This window comes from Anabrus simplex, chromosome 1, assembly GCF_040414725.1.
Source record: "Anabrus simplex isolate iqAnaSimp1 chromosome 1, ASM4041472v1, whole genome shotgun sequence".
In the NCBI taxonomy this organism is placed as follows: Eukaryota; Metazoa; Arthropoda; class Insecta; order Orthoptera; family Tettigoniidae; genus Anabrus; species Anabrus simplex.
The window spans coordinates 645,267,074-645,287,217 of record NC_090265.1 but is presented as its reverse complement, the minus strand read 5'-3'; the positions used below and the strand labels follow the sequence as shown (position 1 = coordinate 645,287,217).

Genomic DNA, 20,144 nt, shown 5'->3' with positions numbered 1-20,144 from the left:
CAAATGGGAGTGCTATGTCTGTGAATTATCATTATATTTGCCCATATGACTAGCGCGGGCAGTTCAAACAGCAAAATAGTGTGATCCCTGGACCAATAAATATATCACTTAATGAATTAGTTCGGGCACAAAACGAATGAGCAACATGAAGAAAACGACACCTAATTAATTCAAAAAACTTCATTGGGCAAAGATATCACACACGAAAGTGTTAGACAAACAAAACACATACGGAAGCGTTCCGACGTAGCAGAAAAAATAGTTGTAAGGTAGTAAAGTATGTACCCATATTATTCCCTACACGTAAAATATTACGTACTATTTCTTAATTTACCGCAGATTTTACGCTTTATTTGAGTAAAATTATCTTCCATTTGGGACGAATATTACAGTGACATTTCGTGGGTTGGATTCGTTCACGTAATCTATTTTCCAACTGCAGCCCAGGTTACCGTGGATGTCCCCTTTGCCACCCATAAGGTGAACACTAACATTAACGCTTACATCGAACGGATTTTAACAAGTTTTACCGAGGCAATTAATAATAATAATAATAATAATAATAATAATAATAATAATAATAATAATAATAATAATTGTTATGGAATCTCCGTTGTTTACAGAGGTGTAAGAAGGTACCGGAGTGAATGGGTGGACAGTGAAATGATCAGAGCATAAGTTCAAGCACTAAATTATCAAATTTTATTTCTTCCTTTTTGAATTTGGTAGTTATAGAATCTGGATGAACAACAATATTATAGAGATGAGCTCGTCAGCTCCCACAATAACAATGACTTAAAGTCAAAAGTCAGGCACAATAGAGAAGATTATCTACGCAATAATTTTCAAGGAATGAACATCGTAGCTCTAAAGGTACACTATTTTACAAGAGCATATTTGCTCCACTCACATTCTAGGAGACTAAGCTCCAAAATTTACTACAGTTCGGGCTCTCAGAGGCACAAGCGTCTTACAAAATTACGCTACACAAACTTCAAGACTGTGTTTATTGTCATTTCTGCTCGACAGTCTATTACACACTAGTCTATAAATAATGACAATTTAAACAGGGCCAATGAGTGCCCATTCTAAATGGTCTTCATGTACAAAAGAAAAGGTTTAAGACGATCAGATATTTTTAAAAATGCTAGGAGGCGAAACACTTGCACTCCTTTTGAATTTATTGAACTGAACATAACAGGCTTTCGCCCAGTTACAATGTTCCCATATACAATTCAAAATAAAAACTCAGACTATTTATAGCTAGGCACTAACTACTTACTACTTAACTACTTCTAAATCTACTATGTAGCATCCTGCACATGGGCGGATCGCCAGCTCCACATGCAACACACCACCTAACTAAACTAACTACTTTACTACATAAATATATACTAACTCTAACCTAAATCTGTCTGGCCGCGACATCACCCCTGGCGAGGAACTGTTACCACCCTTCCCTGGGATGTCACGACCAGACATGTCTCATAAGGCTCGGAAACCGATACCTCATAGACCCCTTAAGCTGTCAATGTTATTTCCTCACCACTCCTTCCTGTGATTGCCTAGCTCTACATGTAGGCTGTCACACCTGTATTTCACTGCCGAGACGGATTCCATAACTCGGCTCATCTTTCACTGTCTCATTGACAACTTACTTCCTTTAACCTACCACTATTCACTACTTTACTCTACTCTACATGTTGCACTCCTTTAGAAAGACACTTAAAATCCTAAATGCCGTATGGCCCGAAGTTGCAGAGGCTAAGCCTATACTACAGAGGGGTGACTAAATGAGAAATATTAAGTACCAAAGTAATGCGAAGAATTTAGAGATTTAGAAAATCTTAGTCACCCTCATACCAAGTTGAATGGGAATTAACAGAGGGTGAACACTCTTTATTCCCCAAATTACATGTTTCCCAGTAGGGATTTGAACAAAGTCCTCAGACTTGCCGACAGAGATTTTAGAACTTTATATTAATAAAAGGAGTTTGAAACCTTCCCTTCGAGTTATCTGCCTGGAGCTATCACACATTAAGAGATGTCTGCCAATACCTTGAATTGTTGGGCCTTCCGAATGCGGGCCTACAGCCCCTGCCTCCTATTACGCCGCACGCACACTAGACCGGAATGATGAAGATGACAACACGGCCCTAAAGCGCCCAGCTTTTATAGCATCTCAGAGGGGAAAGTTTCAGAACTCTCTTGAACTAGGCAGAATGCCTATACACACCCCCAATTTTAATTGGCTAGAGAAATACACACAAAATTCATGATTGGTTAATAACTAAGGACGAAGGAAGCCGAAGAAGTATAGACAACCTTAGCACATAAAAAAATCTACAAAAACTTAAGGTTTACAAACACTGAAAATTCCCTTAAAAATTAATTTTCCGTAATCCCGCCAGAGGGGGCATATAGGCCGATAGTAGAGACATCTAAAGGTTAGAGGTCCAAGTATCTTGAATTACATTAATTCAGGATTCACAACACAGATGGCCTTCTGGAAGGCGCGCAGTTCAACGGGACGGAGAAGGTGTACACCCGGTACAACAACAACAACAACAACAATAATAATAATAATAATAATAATAATAATAATAATAATAATAATAATAATAATAATAATAATAATAATAATAATAACGTTATTGGCTTTACGTCCCACTAACTACTTTCACGATTTTCGGAGACGCCGAGGTGCCGGAATTAGGTCCCGCGGGAGTTCTTTTACGTGCCAGTAAATCTACCGGCACGAGGCTGACATATTTGAGCACCTTCAAATACCTCCGGACTGAGCCAGGATCGAACCTGCCAAGTTGGGGTCAGAGGGCCAGTGCCTCTATTCAGCCCTCTGTTCACTACTACTAATTCGAGAGGAAACTAGGTAAAATCTTACTTCCAAACAAAATGTTAGTTGCTTTCTGCAGATACCATAAATCTATGCTACATACCCCTTTCTGCTAGTTCAATTTTCTTTTCTGACCTGTGTGAAAACCAGTACAAATTTTATGGTTCTATATGGAATTTTACAAATGCGAATTTTTTAGTGTATTGTATCAACAAAATGGAATTACATACTGCCGTATGGGTTGAGAGGTGTAGGAGTTAGTCCTACTGACTGGGTAACGAATAAAAATCACATTTATCGGAAGGAATATCAAAACACTGGCATCCGAAGTTTGGAGGAAGCCCTTACATGGCCCTGAACTAATGAAGCGGACACGTGTACGTAGTTTTAAAGTCAAGCGAGCTAACGATCAATCTAGTCAGGCTGTGTTGGCGCACGTGACGTGTATCACGCGCTACTCCAGTGCATCTCTCTCTAAAACACACACACTCACACACGCAGAGAGAGAGAGGTGCGAAGCCTATTTAAAGGAACAATAATATTGGCATGTGTGTTGTCTAATTTATGCCATCTAATTAACACGTGAATGCTGAGCGGACGGTGTAATGCCCACTCTTGTAACCAAGGCCGTGTCCAGCAACTCAGCATTAACGACCAGTTTAACATGTTTTACAGCAGAACCTGTTGTCCTGTTCTAATGTGACGGGCAAAATTGTATATTTTCAAGAATCGAATACACAGTAATCGAGAACTTCCAGGATCGAAACTTGTATTCAAAACCATACTGTCTTCATAACTCGAGTAAAAATTTCAGTCACAACGAAGTTCCTTAAAGTGCCAACAAATCTAGTAACACAAGTACCCATTAAGCCACTCTTTTGTCTAGTCTAATAGACCTCTTTTCGTCAGTTGTCTCCCATGATCTATCCCATCAAAATTCTTGGATAGGTCAATAGCGATACAGTGCATTTGACCTCCTGAATATAAAATATCGGCTATATCTTGATGGAATACTACAAGTTGGGCCTCGCTGGAATAACTTGCCCTAAACACAACTGTCTTCTAACGAATCAGTAAGTAATTTCGCAAACGAGTTTAAAATAATCAGGAAGAATGCTTTCCCAGAACTGACTGACCGATAATTATCTGCTTTATGTTTGTCATCCTATCCCTTGTACAATGGGGCTACTATTGCAACTCTCCATCCATTTCGTACTGCTCCTTCACGAAGACAGTAATCAAATTTCAGGTATGACACTACAGTATATCTCAACCCATTGCTTCCCAGACATCTTATCATTCCCAACTGTTTTTCTAACTTTCAATTTTTGTATATTTTTGAAAATCCATTTATTGTCCTAGTTAAATATCAGAAATTCGCCAACATTAGCCGCCTCTTCTACCTGTACATTATCCTTACATCATCATGTTATCCTTAGCTGACTTTTTGGTTTATTCAATTTCCTGATGAGTTTCTTCAATCATTCCCTACTTCCACAAAGTAACTAATTCTTTCCAAATTGTAGCTCCTCTTATAATTTATCGGGTCCTTACCATTCCTTAGCCGGCCCCCCCGGTATAAGGGTAGCATGCCTGCCTCTTACCCGGAGGCCCCGGGCTCGATTCCCGGCCAGGTCGGGAATTTTTACCTGGATCTGAGCGCTGGTTCGAAGTCCACTCAGCCTACGTAATTACAATTGAGGAGCTATCTGACGGTGAGATGGAGGCCCGGTCTAGGAAGCCAAGAATAACGACTGAGAGGATTCGTCGTGCTGTCCACACGACACCTTATAATCTACAGGCCTTCGGGCTGAGCAGCGGTCGCTTGTTAGGCCATGGCCCTTCAGAGCTGTTGCGTCATGGGGTTTGTTTTGTTTTTACCACTCCTTACCATCTTTAAAAGTGCATACGATACCTGTTCTCACACTCCTCAACAATTGCTATAAACCCATCCCATAGGCTGTTTACATTTTTATCTATCATTTTCCACTGATCATAATTGCGTTTTGACAAATCTGCCATGTTTCTCTTCCAATAGTCTTCATTTTACAACCTTCCTTTCTATCATTTTTTTTAACAGCTTCATGATCACTTATACCATCTCACTTGAGTTTCTCTACAGAGTTCATCAGGTTTTATGTGCAACACGTCTAGATTTTTTCCCCTCTAGTTCATTTCGTCACTTTCTGATTTAGCTGTCCATTCCGGATTAACTTCACCATTTGTTGGTCATGCTTTCTGTCATTCGCATTCTCTTCCCAGTTAACATCTGGTACATTGAGGTCAACCGCTATAATAACGTTCCAACCTTGCCAGGTCTGTTCACCCCAAAAATATCACGTTGCTTATCTTCCGAGAGCAGCCATACATCTAGAATTTCTTATTTCTCATCCTTACGTTTTCGTAGCTTACAAATTCTTCTTTCACCAGTATGAATACTCACCCTCCTATCGTTCCTAGCCTGCATCTGCGATAAACATTCTAGTTCCGTCAGAAAAAAAAATCCGTATCCATCCTATCACTTTTCAGCCATGATTCACCTTCTATTGCAATACCTGGTAAATATATATATTAAATTATTTAATTCTATTCCTTTCTTTACAACACTTCGACAGTTTAATATTAACAATATTTCCAGTATTTCAGTAAGTAGGAATAAGGGTTTTAAAATCAAAGCGATTTAAAGTGTTGTATGTCCGGCGCTCCCTTTCTCGCTCCACCAGCCAGCTGCACGCGCGCCTGTGTATCATTCTGCTAGCTTCGACGCGCAGCCCTCAGTGCGCGTGCCTGACCATCGAGTGTACTATAAATAGCAGCTCCCTGCCAGCTCAATTGCCCACTTGCCCCGGTGTCCAGCTCCAGAATACACCCTACGTCGAGCACGGAGGCTACTCCTCTTGAAAATGTGCTTCGACCAGGTGGACTGAATTTCTGGCAGTACGAGGTTTCACCTCTGGTCACCGCTCCCTTACCTGTTTCCGCTGCCTATGTTCCGTAATTCTTTTACAAGCCATTTTCATTCCCTAATTTACGCAAGCTCCCTTAGTTTCGCTAGGTGGAATTTCTTCAATCAATTGAACTTGCTTTTTAGGAATTCAGGCACTTCAACAAACAAGGACTCTCAAAGACATTTATGTTAGTGTGCCAGATAGTTCTCGACTATCAACGTGTCAATTCACAAAGACTATCTTTTCAAGATAGAAGTGTATATAAAGACTGTAAACCTGTACATATTGTATAAAGACAGACTTTTCTCAAGATTCAATATTCCTTTTTGCTTCAAAATAAATTTCTGTTATTTGTGTAAATATCATAAAGTGAAGCAAATAAAAGTTGTGTTTGTAAAATTCAACCTTGGTTACAACACAAAGGAACTTTAAAAACAACACCAGTATCTTATATTTTAATTTTAAATAATTAATTCTGCCTCAAAGTCTTCAGATGATTGAAAATAACATCCTAACTTTGGTGTCTAAGGGAGGAAGCTCACCATTTCTCCCCCACTACTACTAAAGCTAGAGATGTATACGTATTTTTCGACTGTTTGATTGCATTCTGCGTTGCCACCCATACAGTGAAGACGCCCTGCTTTCCGATCAGAGCCATCTACAGTTAAAGCCGGAACGTACGCTCGGCAACGCTGTATCTATCTGTCAAGCAGAGGCCGAAAGAAAAGGAGGCGTGTCCGACTCTGAATGACTTCACACACATTCACTACATTTACACCAACACGATGATTCTAATAAATGCACTCTCTTCTAAAATAATACTAAGAAACCCACACATCAATGCATGCACTTATTATTAACGAAACTGCGCACAATGTGCAAAATACAAACACCATATTACATTACTCTAGTCCTAGTTTTGCTATAGATATTTGTCTTTTACTGCAGATGAAAATGAAAATGAAAACCTACAACCTGTTTTCCAGTCATTGACCGGGTCAGGGATGTAATGAATGAAACATCTATAGGCTGTTATTACAATGGGGTCGCCACTCCCAAGGTGATTTATTAATGAGTGATAAATGCTATGAAATGATAATGAAGAGTGTTGCTGGAATGAAATATGACAGGGAAAACCGGAGTACCCGGAGAAAAACCTGTCCCGCCTCCGCTTTGTCCAGCACAAATCTCACATGGAGTCACCGGGATTTGAACCACGGTATCCAGCGGTGAGAGGCCGACGCGCTGCCGTCTGAGCCACGGAGGCTCCTTACTGCAGATATTTACACGATATCTTTCACAGTGTTCATTGCACAATTCACACACACAATTTGGGTGATGAAATCTCTTATTTTGGCAGAACTTGTGATGAAAACCACGTGTTGCATATCGCGTTATTACGTGTCGAAGCTCGTAATTTGCTTGCTTCCAATCATCCGTCATTATGACGTCAGTTGAATAAAAGTCGTTCCAGATATAGTTGCGTTTTTCTATTCGAATTTGGAACATGTTCTCGTAGGCCTTAGTGTTTGGAGGTTTATCTGCATTCTGATGTCTTCTATAAAGAAAGTTTATTTTAGTAAGACACAGGTCAATCTTGATGGTGCTGTCTTCCCGATACCCAGGATTCGTTTCATATAACGAGCTCTAGCGAAGTCGTTAATTTTAAGTTTATCCCAGATTATATGGATCCCATAAGTTGCTTTTGGTGCTATAGCTGTTTTAAATAGTATCACTGCTGTTTTTGTAGAAAGTTTTTGCGGTTTTGAATTTTGTAAATTGCTTTTATTGCTTATGTTGTTCTTTCTTTGATAGGTAGGTAGGTAAGGGTTATTCTGCCCAAAGGCAGGTCCGAACCTCCGCAGAGGTGTTCCTGAGCCGGAGTTTACGTGCGGTAGGGTGGCCAGTTCCTTTCCGCTCCTCCATTCCCTTACCCCCCACCAACAGCGCGTGGCAACCCATCCAACTCCTGACCACGCCCAATGTTGCTTAACTTCGGAGATCTCACGGGATCCGGTGTTTCAACACGGCAACGGCCGTTGACCTTTCTTTGATATGATTGTTAAAAGATGCCAATGTTGTTTGAAGAGTAACTCCAAGATATTTGAATTTTCTTACTACTTCTAGAGGTTTATTTTGAAGGGTCAATGTATCTTTGGGAGAGAGCTTACCACCTCTTCTGGAAGTCATTTGTTTAGTTATGTCATGATTTATTTGTAAATCATTTTCCAGGGCCCATGAAGTGAGTCTGTTTAGTATCATCTGGAGCTCTTCTCTGTCTTCTGAACCTATTACCAAATCATCTGCATAGAGTAGAAGTATTTCTGAACTGTCCTTAATGCATTCACTGAAGTTAAAAATACACATTTTACATGAATAAAAACAAAACCCTTTAAGAACCGTATTCATAAGCTCAATTATTGTGGAGCGTTGACAGCTTCCTCCACTTAATGTTTTTATCCTCACTGCTGATATAACTCGTACTCTTCATCTGCTTTCTGTAATGATTTAAGACGACATTGGAAAATGTAGACAATAAACTATCTATCAGACCATTACTGTCACGCCCACAATGAGGGCGTTCAAACCAGAATTATTAATTTTCATCTCTTCCTAAAGCAGCTCTGGATAGAGAGTAGAGAAATTCTTTTTGATTTTCACAATCCAGGTACCTAGTCTTCAGATACCAACAAGGTAAATATTCCTGTCACTGTTATGCAGACACACACAACACAATCTGATGGCACCACTAACCCACCTCTGTGAGTTCTTCAAAAAATGGTTCATCTGTTTCATTACTCTGCAGGAGACTTAAACATTTGTCACAGCTTATCCTTCTGGATATTGTTCTTACTGTATACCCAGAAATGTATTTTACCCCTGACATCTCAAAATGCCCACCAAAAACTTCACATGATAAAAGTTGAGTCTGAATTGTTTATTACTTCCATATTGGGCCTAACAGCACTTGTCTAGATGGAATCAGACATATCTAATTGCCTACAACCAAACTGCACTTTTCCATACAACCACCACCGCAAGCCTAGAACACCCTTAATCCTAATTTTCATCTCACTTTCTAGGACTTGAAGTGTAGCAATATTATAGTTATAACCACTAAGTTATCGGTACTTCTTTCTAGGTTAGCACTTTGAAACTTCCCTAACAGTAAATAATTTGCTTTCACAGTTCCAAACGAAATGTTTTGAGTAATTCTTCTTCCTTTTAGTAAAACAAAGCGTCTGTGCTTTCACTGATTACCTCGCGAAACTCTATGAGCTTGTCGAACATTATAATACATTTCTTTGTACACATTTAACACTAACACTATTAGGGGCGGCTCCTACATAATTTAACTAGCAAAACCCGACAGACGTTGTCCTGCCTGTGTACATTTATTTACAGTACCTCAGCATGCACGACACTAATATCCGTCGTTTACGGTTACTTTCACATTTCATCCTCTCCCCTTGGGCTGGGAGGGGTGTCCTGCCCCCACACTATTTGATAAAAGCAGAAATAAGTTTTAAGGAACACATCATAACCTTCACATACTGTTGGGTAGGCAGCCCGCTGACCGGACTTGGCTTGCGGTTTGCTTATCTTCCCCTATTTTATTTTTTACCCCTTAGTGCCGAACTACCAATCAGATTTCGTTCAAACCACTTTTCATAATCCCTCTCAGATGTAATAAGAACAAACTGTGAAAATTTCAGCGAAATCGGTCCAATAGCTTTTTGGGTCTATTAGCTTCAAACATACCAACATCCAATTTTATATATATATAAACATTCATTTTGTTGAGACCACTTGAATATTTTACCATCAGCTTGTAACCGTACAACAGGGTTACAGATTCCATTCAGTATTTATTATTATTATTATTATTATTATTATTATTATTATTATTATTATTATTGTTATCATTATTAACCCGATTCATTAGATTTTATATTCTGTTTCTCATCATTTAGACTGTAATAATCAGGTATCAAGCATATTATTGTATTTAATCATAGGTTAAGTGAATATGTTTGTAATTACGCTGTATATTAGTAAGTGAGATTTGTTGGTTTGATATAGTCATTCTGGTAACTCTAGGCAGATGTGTTGGCAGAGTATTTTGCAATCGAGGCTATGTTTAACTGAGAATGTTATGTGCAAGTAGGTTTTCCGGTGACTCATGCCGCATAGTCACTGTAATCCGCTTGGGTACGCTTATACGACACATGACTGATGACATCAGTGCGTGGGCACGTGATTGCGACCAAGTGTCAGTATTCGCCAGCTACTGTATGTTGAAGTGGAAGGGATGAACAGAGAGTAGGGAGATGAGTCGTCATCGCGAGGTTATAAAAGTCGAGGCAACGGTGGTGAGAGGTATCATATCTATCAGATCATATGTATTAGTCAGATGTATAAAATGGAAGAAGTGGTCTTAGAATGATGGTCAGAACTAAGAGTAGTGTTTGAAGAAGTAATAATCGAGGAGGTCTACAAGTGGTGGTTGTATCCGAGCAGAGACTAGTACTATGCTGATAAAGAAACATCATCTTCTTGTGAGGATGGACTTCACAAGATGTTTCAATAATATTTTCCAATTTCTTATAATATATTGAGTGGACGTAATTACATTGGAGCTCCCTACACGCGTACATGGTATGTAGGCCAACTCCTTGTTATATAAGAAGATAACAGCAGACGGCTCCCGACTTCAGCTCATAGGTTTTCCCAGGAATTTCAAGTTCAACAGCGGTGTATGCAGACATAAGGTAATTAAAGCATCAGACATGTTATGCATTCATAACATGAAGAAGAATGTAATCAGCGGCGATATCACATCTCACTTCAAGTTCATGCCAATAGCTTTTTTTGTTTAGATTAAATCTTCTTTTTCATATTACCGCAAATCTCACTAGATATATTTTTTGTTAAATTAAAAGACGTCAATGCTTGTTCATTGTGACGTAAATTATAGTCATAAATTCAGTTTTATTTTAATTATAATAAGTGATTCCAGTTCCATGTACAATCCTCAATTGTGGAAATGGAACAGTAAGTTAATATTGTCCTGATCCATATCCCTGTATATTGCCAGATATGTGAGTTTATCACCTCACGCCTTGAGATAATTGATCTAAGAGGTATGCTCTACCAAATTTTGTTGTTTTTATTTTAAGAGCAAGTGGCGCTCAAACAAATGTTATGTATATTGTGTGAAGGAGATGAAGGTATAAGAGTAGTGGTTGGAGTAGCAACAAGCTAAACATGTCATTTCTTTTACCGATACCTGATAACTATTAATATACACAGTGACATTCTTATTTTGGTGAATTTTGAGCAAACGGCTTACATTTGGTTTTCCCTGCTCTTCATTTCCAGTCTCCTGGATATGCCAAATATTTTGGCAAATTGGGAATAATAATTGGACATCCATCAGGAAGAATCTCATTAGGTTTAGGTGGAAGTATAGTTACGTTGCCTTTACCATCAGACATTTTATCCCCTGTTGAAAAACTTTCGTGTGTGAAGTGTTTTATGCACACGACTGAATCCTTCCCAGGTTCCTAATTATCCCGTTTAAAGTGACAAATCCATTTTTGTTTCAATTCCTCATCTGAAGGAAACGTAAACGACTAAACAAAACCTTTTTTATGCTACAGTCATGACGAATATAAGATCAGGTGTGGGGACTCAGCCATTATAGCATGGTAGTTTGTGGTCCCGCCACTGCAAGCACTGCAAACGATTATATCCAACACGTGCTCCAGTAGTTTCGGCAAGCCAGGTATAGAAAAGTGCGGGAAACGTTACTGTGCGAGATATTTCAGTGAATAAGTTGAATTTTCTTTGCTGTCAGTTCCTAAACTCGGTTCATTGTGTGTTGTGTACTTCAAGCATGTATCTTATGTGGCTTGATTAATTTAATACCGTAGTTCATCATGCCGTACTGTTTTGTATCTAGCTGTAAGTCAGGCAATGATAGAGTACTTGATTTTTGCGAAAATGTTTTCACCACCGAAGGATAGAAATCAATTTTTAAAACGGGCCAGAGCTATTCCATGGAAGGATACTGAGCTAACGCATAATAGCAGAATTTGTCATGTTCATTTCTCTGATGATAGTGAAATCAGATAATTTTATAGTGAATGGTGAAAAAGTTGATATCTCTCGTGTGAGATGGAACTTTACTATACCGTAGCTACTTACTGCCCTCAACTATAAACGTAAACATTTATTTAGTGCACTAAAACAGAGATACCAGACGGTCAGACTGCGTCATGTGGGCGAGTTAATATATCTGTCGATTAATTCTTGAATGGTATTAATTCTTTCATGTATGACATCAACTGCTTGAATGGCGGGTCCTGAATTATGAGTACACTGTTTGAAGGGTGAGCCCTGAACTGAGCACAACGTGTTCATATCAACATTATTTAAATACAAATTTAAAACAATTCAACACAGTATAAGATGAAATATTGAACGTTACAAGTGTATCTTGAACTCATCTCAACTATTATGTAAAACATCACTGTGGTAAAACTTTTTATAACCCTCCCCAGGATAAGTAACATAATAATCACGGCTGACGGTGGCGCAAATGGACTCTGCCATCTGTTGAAGATTACGCCAATGAAACGTCGCTCCCATAATTCAAGATAGCGAGAAATGATGACCAACTCAGGCGGTATAAAAAGACCTAAAACCATGAGGCAATGTTACTGACAAAGTAATGATCGTTGTATCCCGGATGAAGAATGGAAAGAATAAGCATATAAAATTAATAATAATAACAACATTTCGCTGTCTTGAATTATGGGAGTGACGTTTCATTCAAAACTTCAGCCAATGGCAATGCCACCGCCAGCCATGTTGAGAGGTAGAGGTAGCCATGCAGTAATTACGAATCTCAAAACTGCAAAGCATAGATTGCGCTACTTATGATTTTATATGAATAAGAAATAGAGGCCTAATGATTTTGTGACCTGCCGGACCTAACGTATCGAGACCAATGGTTTTGTGACTAGCCAGGCCTCTAAAAAGTAACACTAATGGTCCAGGGAAGACGAATGCTGAAACATTATTTCATACACACACATAAACAAAGTTTAACGTACATAGGAGGAGGGAAGGAAGGAAGATTTATATCAAAATTTAGCATATCTTATTGGAGAGCATCTAAAGAAGAATTCGTTCCCTCGAAAATCAGTACTTCTGACATAGCAACCTCCGTACGGAACAACATCCATGTTAACGATACCTTGTTGATTAACATAGCAACGAAGAATTTATTTATGAGCGTAGCAACTAACTACGAATAAATTAAACAGTCCGACCAAAGTTGGTACTAGAAACTAAGTGAAGCTGGTACCAGGAACTAATTACGTCACATCATTTGGTACCAGTACTGAAGATGAGCAAAACAAAGACAGTGGAAATGACCATCAATAGGAAAGGAACAAGCTCAAATATATTTCTGTAAGGAGTAAAAATCGAATCAGCTTCCTACTTCAAGTACCTCGGAAGCGCAATCTCGAAAGACAACACTGTTAGGGAGGAAATACTCAGCAGGACACAGAAAGCATCAAACTTCTACAATCAAGTCAGAAATCTTCTCTGGGACTGTAAAATACCACAAAAAGCGAAAACTATCATGTACCACACTTACTTCGCACCAATCCTCACGTACGGTTTAGAGACATGTTCCCTACTAAACAAAGACTTCAGTAGAATCCAAGCAACCGAAATGAGATTCATTAGAATCATGAACCAAACTACCATAAAGGTCAAGATCAGAAATGAAGTGAATAGGAAAGTAGCTGATATCGAGGTTCCTGTTACCAGTGTCATAAAAAACGCAGACTTCAGTGGTATGGGCACATAATGAGAAAGAACAGGGAAAGACCTGCCAGAAAATAATTTGACCTTAATCTCACAGGAAGAAGACCACAGGGAAGACCAAGAAAACGCTGAATAGAGGCTGTAAGATCAGATGTGGAGGAGAGATGACACAAATGGGAGGATGTACTGGAACAGAAAATGTATAAAGACAGAAGAAGATTGAGAGCGTCTGTACACCACACCCAGGAAACTGGAGTTGGGAAATGATGATGATGATGATGGGTTGGTACCAGTCGCCAAGAACTTACTTACATCCGTAATGACAAATGAACATTACACGGCAGTTCCTGCGTTGGTGAGGGTTAGAAGAAGTTGTACCCTTTCGGTTCTTGAAACGTAAATAACTTCCCAATTTTTTTAGTTTGTACATTTTAATGAAAATGTAACCTGATTGGATTCAGGGTTCGAATGGCAACTTTCATTCGAAGACCCTAAGTCAGTGTCGAGTTACATCACAGTTTCATGTTTAACGTATTCGGGCAAATGAATCTCCATTATTGCTACCTATGTTGAGATAATGTTTGTTTCGGTAATATTTGGGCATTTTGATAGGTAACTAATCAAGTTGGCAGCAATGTTGGACATTACTAGGTCTGGCATTTGACTTTCAGGGATCAAGTTTGCATGACGGACAACTAATGCACCCTCTCCTTGAAATATGGTTCACAGTCTTTCACGTGAAGAATCTGTTATGGTGACTCTTGACAGTTGAAATCTCTTCGTACCCTGTCGCGACACCCAAATAATCCGGGATAAAGCGGTTGCTTGAGAAGAGACGTGTCAAGTGCCAGGAAGTGCGAGGAGAGCACGTGCGGCACGTGACAGTGCAGAAAGCAGGTCGAGGAACTGGCTGTGTTATGTCACGCGAAATACAGCCGCGCTAGCTAACGTGGTCCGCGGCACGTTCAGGCTGCACATCCACTACGCGGTCAATAACTCACCTCCAGTGAAAGTTAAAGGAGCTGACCAGAAATGTATTCACTACTGAAGGTTTCGGTTCGTCCGTTTTTTGTTCAAACCTGAGGGTATTCAAACACCGAATCTAACAACTCAGTTTGCAATATGAATTAGAAAAGAGAACGTAAAATATTTTAGTCCGCCTCTGTGATGTAGTGGTCAGTGTGATTATCTGCCACCCCCGGAGGTCGGGGTTCGATTACCAGCTCTGCCACGAAATTGGAAAAGTGGTACGAGGACTGGAACGAGGTCCACTCAGCCTCGGGAGGTCAAATGAATAGGAGGGGGGGGGGGGGTCGATTCCCACCTCAGCATAACACAAAGTTAGTGCTGATAATCAGCAGGAATTCATATCATAAAAGAGAATTAAGCATCTCCAGAGGAAGTTACTAGTTACTAGTAAGATTCATGATTAAGCTGAGCATGTTTAACATATAAATTAAGTTCGAACCGAATCATAGGACTAATTATGTTGTGTGCATTAATCATTTTATCATTTTTGAAATCAAATGTATTGTTAGGGAAGACATTATATACCCATAGAAGGTGGTGATCTAATTCGAGTGCCGCGCAAACTTCCGAAGTTTAAACTAATGATGCCTATCCCAGCATTTGCCTTATCAGCCAACGTACTTTACTACAAAGAACATTAAATCAGTCCCAGAAATCATGACTAAAATTTATGATTTAGAGACTAAATTAATCTTAAACGGTGACGCAAGAATGATGTAGGGCCTAATTAATTTTCAACGTTTTACAATGAACATGCGTAAACTAAACCTAACCCCATTTCACGTGGAGTGAACCTGAGGATTATGTTTTTTAAATATAAAATACAATTATGCCATCAATTCTGGTAAGTTTTAAGCTGACGAGTGCTTTAGATGGTCAAGTGTATCATACAAATATCGCTTGTACCTACTCAACAATACAGGTGGATTTTAGTGGGTTGAAATTTTGTTGGAGAAATTTGTTTGCGTGTTTTACATAATGGGCTGTGGTTAATGGTGGTGTTACATAGTGTTTCATGTAAGGTTAATAATGTTCTTTGTTGACATCTACATATCGTATTTGCTGACCGGAGATTCATATGTGAAGTATTTTTATACTCTGTTTCAACCTGACGTTGATACAATAATTATCCCTTCGTTATTTTCCCCTCTGAAATTTCATTTAGACTTACAATACGCGATAACGCTACTTTTGGTGTTTAATTATTCATATCTTGAGTTAGTGAGTTGCATTTCATGACGTTTGACTTGTGATATTTTCTTTAGGTGACTCGGAATAAACATGCATAACCTTTCCCTCAACCTCTCATATCGCACACCGATGTCCAGCATGTATTTTCTGGATTACGGTCTGATGTAATTGTAGTTGGTCTTGGTCCTGATCAGGTCTTAACGCAGCCCTATCGATATTAGCTAAAATGGCACCGCGTTCGGTTTGTTCAAATGTAAACATGAGCATGTGCGAAGGATCGGTTGTTTTTTTCTGTTGGTTTGGTTTGGTCTGGTTAAGAAACATTCGTAGTGATGTTTTTATTGAAATTTAGTTTTAAAACTAATACGATATATTAGCATCGTTCGTGTTGTGTGCTTGGATGTAAATCCTATTAAAGCAGATGCATTCACATTCAAATTAAGTGTTCTCATCGTGATGATTTCCTAGTTGCAAATACTTCATTAGGGTGCATTAAAACATTCGAGGGCAATTCCGTGTATTTGATAGTTATATTTTCCGGGTAAGGCCAAAGCTCTGAGATGGTGCCTAACCATTTCCTAACTACCATATATTTTGAGATTATAAAAAGTGACCAAGCTATTTATGTTTATTGATTTGATTTGAATTTTAAATTGAAGCACAAGGTATTAACTGATATACTGTCACATTAAGTATTTACAGACCAACGATTTGGGTGTTAATGTGTTTTATACGAAAATTCATGTGGCACCAGAGAACTTCAAATCGATTCTACTAGTGAGAGAAAAGATTATATGAAGTGTAACAGATGGAGTATAGCAGTTCGGTGAATCATTATCAGAATCATTGTTATGAGAGAATTGGAATTCGTGACAGAGTTGTTTCTAATAAATTTCTTGAACGAGCGTATTTAAAAGCGTATGTAACAAAAGTTCACTCAAATAAATGTATTTATAAAACGGATATTTATATATAGGAAGAAGAATTACGGATTTGAATAATTTACCAACGGTGTCTTCTGCTATATCTACACCAGTTCAATAAATTTCCAATTTCTTTTAAATAATTCAAGAAAAGACTAGGTGAACAACTGATAGGTAATCTGCCCCTTGGACGACAGCCCTAAATGCCGATCATTGGTGATTGATTTACTGAAAACTGCCGCTCTTTGAAATGCATCAGATATTCCCCAGGACTGTTATTTTAGAATGCGATCCTATCTTACCCATTCCCTGGGGCTTATCTAAATATACTGTATGATCGATAGCATTGATTCTATTACCCCAAGGAAAGCATTCTTGAATGAAAATTGTAAACTGCTTTGAGAATCAAGAATTTAGGCAGTGTGATACGACATACCGAGGATGAAAAGTACTGCGTATGGCAGAAAATAGAGTGGATGTCGGTTTTTATTTCTTCAATGTCATATCCACGATATAAGGATATTATTGACCTTCCCTGCTAAAACAGTTTCAACCTGATACACCATATATCCTTATGATAGACTTTTCACATGTAATGCGTGAACTAGAGGGAATTCTAGTGATACAATTAGTGTTCAATATCGCTGATGTATCAATTTCATTCGTGCACAAATAATTATATGCCTTTGCTTTCAGGACCTAGTGTTTACAGTGCACTATGTCTTCTGGTATAGGCTAGAGCAATTTTGTTACTTTCATAGATCTGTCTCTGTCTTATCCTTGGCTCTGACAATATGAAAGTGACTGAGGTATGAGCGATGCTAGTAATGCCAATCCTTATGCAGCCAGTCCCTGCTATGAATGGTGTGAAACTGTTTCTCATAGGGTCGGTTGGTGTATGCATTTCAGTGGGCTTGGCAGACTGATATGCAATAGCAACTTCTGGCTCAGTGAGGAAAGCAACGGGAAACTACCTCACTCCTCATTTCCCTAGTACGCCTCTCCAGTGATGCCTAGGCCATCTATGACAGCTGATGGCAGAGCTGTTGAGGATCCAACCAGTCTTAGGGCTGAAGACTGAACATACATACATGCATACATACATATAATTATGTTACTTACAAATGGGCCTCTGCGTTACATGTGTCTAGTGTCGACATTTGGTTTAAAATGCTCTATATTTCCAGATGGACCTCGTTATTTTGTTATTTTAACATGATATATTGACAATTGTACGTTATTTTTGACAACCTAGCAATTCAATACGACAATCAGAAGGTTATATGTCTCAGTCTCATCCTTGGCTTTGATAATATGAAAGTGACTGAGGTATGAGTGATGTTAGTAATACCATTGCTTATGCAGCCAGTCCCTGTTATGAATGGTGTGAAAATGTCGCTCATAGGGTCGGTTGGTGCATGCATTTCAGTGGGCTTGGCAGACTGATATGTAATAGCAACGGCTGGCTCGGTGAGGAAAGCAAAGGGAAACTACCTCGCTCCTCGTTTCCCTAGTACGCCTCTTCAGTGACGCCTAGGCTATTTATGACAGCTCTTGGCAGAGCTGCAGAGGATCAAACCAGCCTTCGGGCTGAATACCCAACATACATACATACATACATACATACATACATACATGTTTATGGATCATAGGTTTGTTTACATTCAACCGATGCTTGGCCATATTGATTTCGTATTAAGGTCTGATACTATTGGAAATGGTCTTGGTATGGATGGATGGTCAGACAATGTTACCTAGCAACCGTGCAGGCTATATCTTACGGCTGTAGCCATCTGAAATTAGCAACAGTTGATGGATGGCCATGGCCCAGAGTCATATTATTTTATGATCATTTGATTTTCGCAAAGGGAAAATGTTTTTTAAGACGCCTTAGGACTGAACTAGGGCAGTGATTTGTTTCCTAGAAAAGTTGTCTCCTCCCCACCTTTCACCAAGCAAGTTTGTAGAGTAACGCGTCTTTGATCTTTGCAGTCATATGCCATAAGAGCCACACACGTGTGCGGAATCTGATTCACAGGTTCACACTTTTCATTTCGAAGACCAGGGTTTTGAACTATGGCCTTCTTGGTGAGAACCTCTCCCTGGTGCCACTGAACTATCCTTTATCTGATCTACATCAGACCGAAAACCCCTTACAGCTTATATGTGAATACAGACAAGAAAAATGAGGTTCACTCACCCGGGACACTTTCTTCTTATGAAAACTGTAATCGTCGTCTTCACTCGTTGCCACGGTAGAAAAGTTCAAATTCCTGGAACAATTCAAACAAAATAAAATATAATATTGATGGATAATTTATTTACAAAAACAAAAGAAAACTGCTCAAAGAAATGTGAATGTAGAGGTCCTTGGCATTAATGCTTGATTTCAGCCGATTGCGTGCTGTTGGTTAGGCGATCGCTCCAAGAGCCTAAAATTAGAGGAATGCAGCTCAGCACGTACGATCAGCATAACTGATGAACGCTTTTTACGGTACAATTTGGGAGTACTTCTCACCGGTATGTGTAGACGACTGTTACCAACTGACAAGAGAGAGAACGATGAGGGAAAACATGTTTTAAACATATAACCCTCATTTTTAAAGAAGACCTTGTCCGTGACTGTGAATTAATTCTTTGTATTAAATAATATAAACTGTTACCAGTCACAAATTTTTTAAAAAAAATTATTTCACAAAGTGTTTCAGAAACTTACCTCCATCGTAAGGTGATGGAGATGGTATCAATTTCGACGTTGCGTTTTGCTCTACTGGACGGCGAAGTAAACCGGGTCTCTGTTGGATGATCTATGACTGAGTTTCAATTATTTTTTTCGGGTAAACACTGAATGTGCCGTAAGAGATCTTTTACACGTCCACATCTTACAACTACATACATACAATTCGCCAAACAAGCGATTGCACGCGTTCACCACGTTGAGTTGCTCTGTTAATAACACAGGCAACACGGTCACTGTCACAATAGGAACATGCGGTACGTGCTGGGTGTTATTCAGCTGTTTATCCAACCGAGGCGCCATCTTTCGAAAATAGCACTATGGCAATTTGCGAGAGAAACAGCACTGATGAGGGTTTTTCTTTTTCTTTTAAGTTGGTTTGCGTCGCGCCGACACAGATAGGCCTTATGGCGACGATGAGATAGGAAAGGGCTAGGAGTGGGAAGGAGTGGCTGTGGCCTTAATTAAGGTACAGCCAGGTGTGAAAATGGGAAACCAAGGAAAACCGTCTTCAGGGCTGCCGACAGTGGGGTTCGAATCCACAATATCCCAAATGAAAGCTATCAGCTACGTGAACCAAATCGCGCGGCTACTCGCTTAACTTACTCAATTCCCCT

At 39.2% G+C, this 20,144-nt stretch overlaps 1 protein-coding gene across 1 annotated transcript in view; it reads right to left on the bottom strand.

Annotated features, from left to right (window-relative positions):
* Positions 1-20,144, bottom strand: part of cwo (transcription factor cwo) — a 235,221-nt gene that overhangs the window by 27,243 nt on the left and 187,834 nt on the right. The window contains exon 3 of the mRNA XM_067145109.2: positions 18,991-19,063. Coding sequence (XP_067001210.2) covers positions 18,991-19,063 — 73 coding nt within the window. The remainder of the gene's footprint in view (positions 1-18,990; positions 19,064-20,144) is intronic.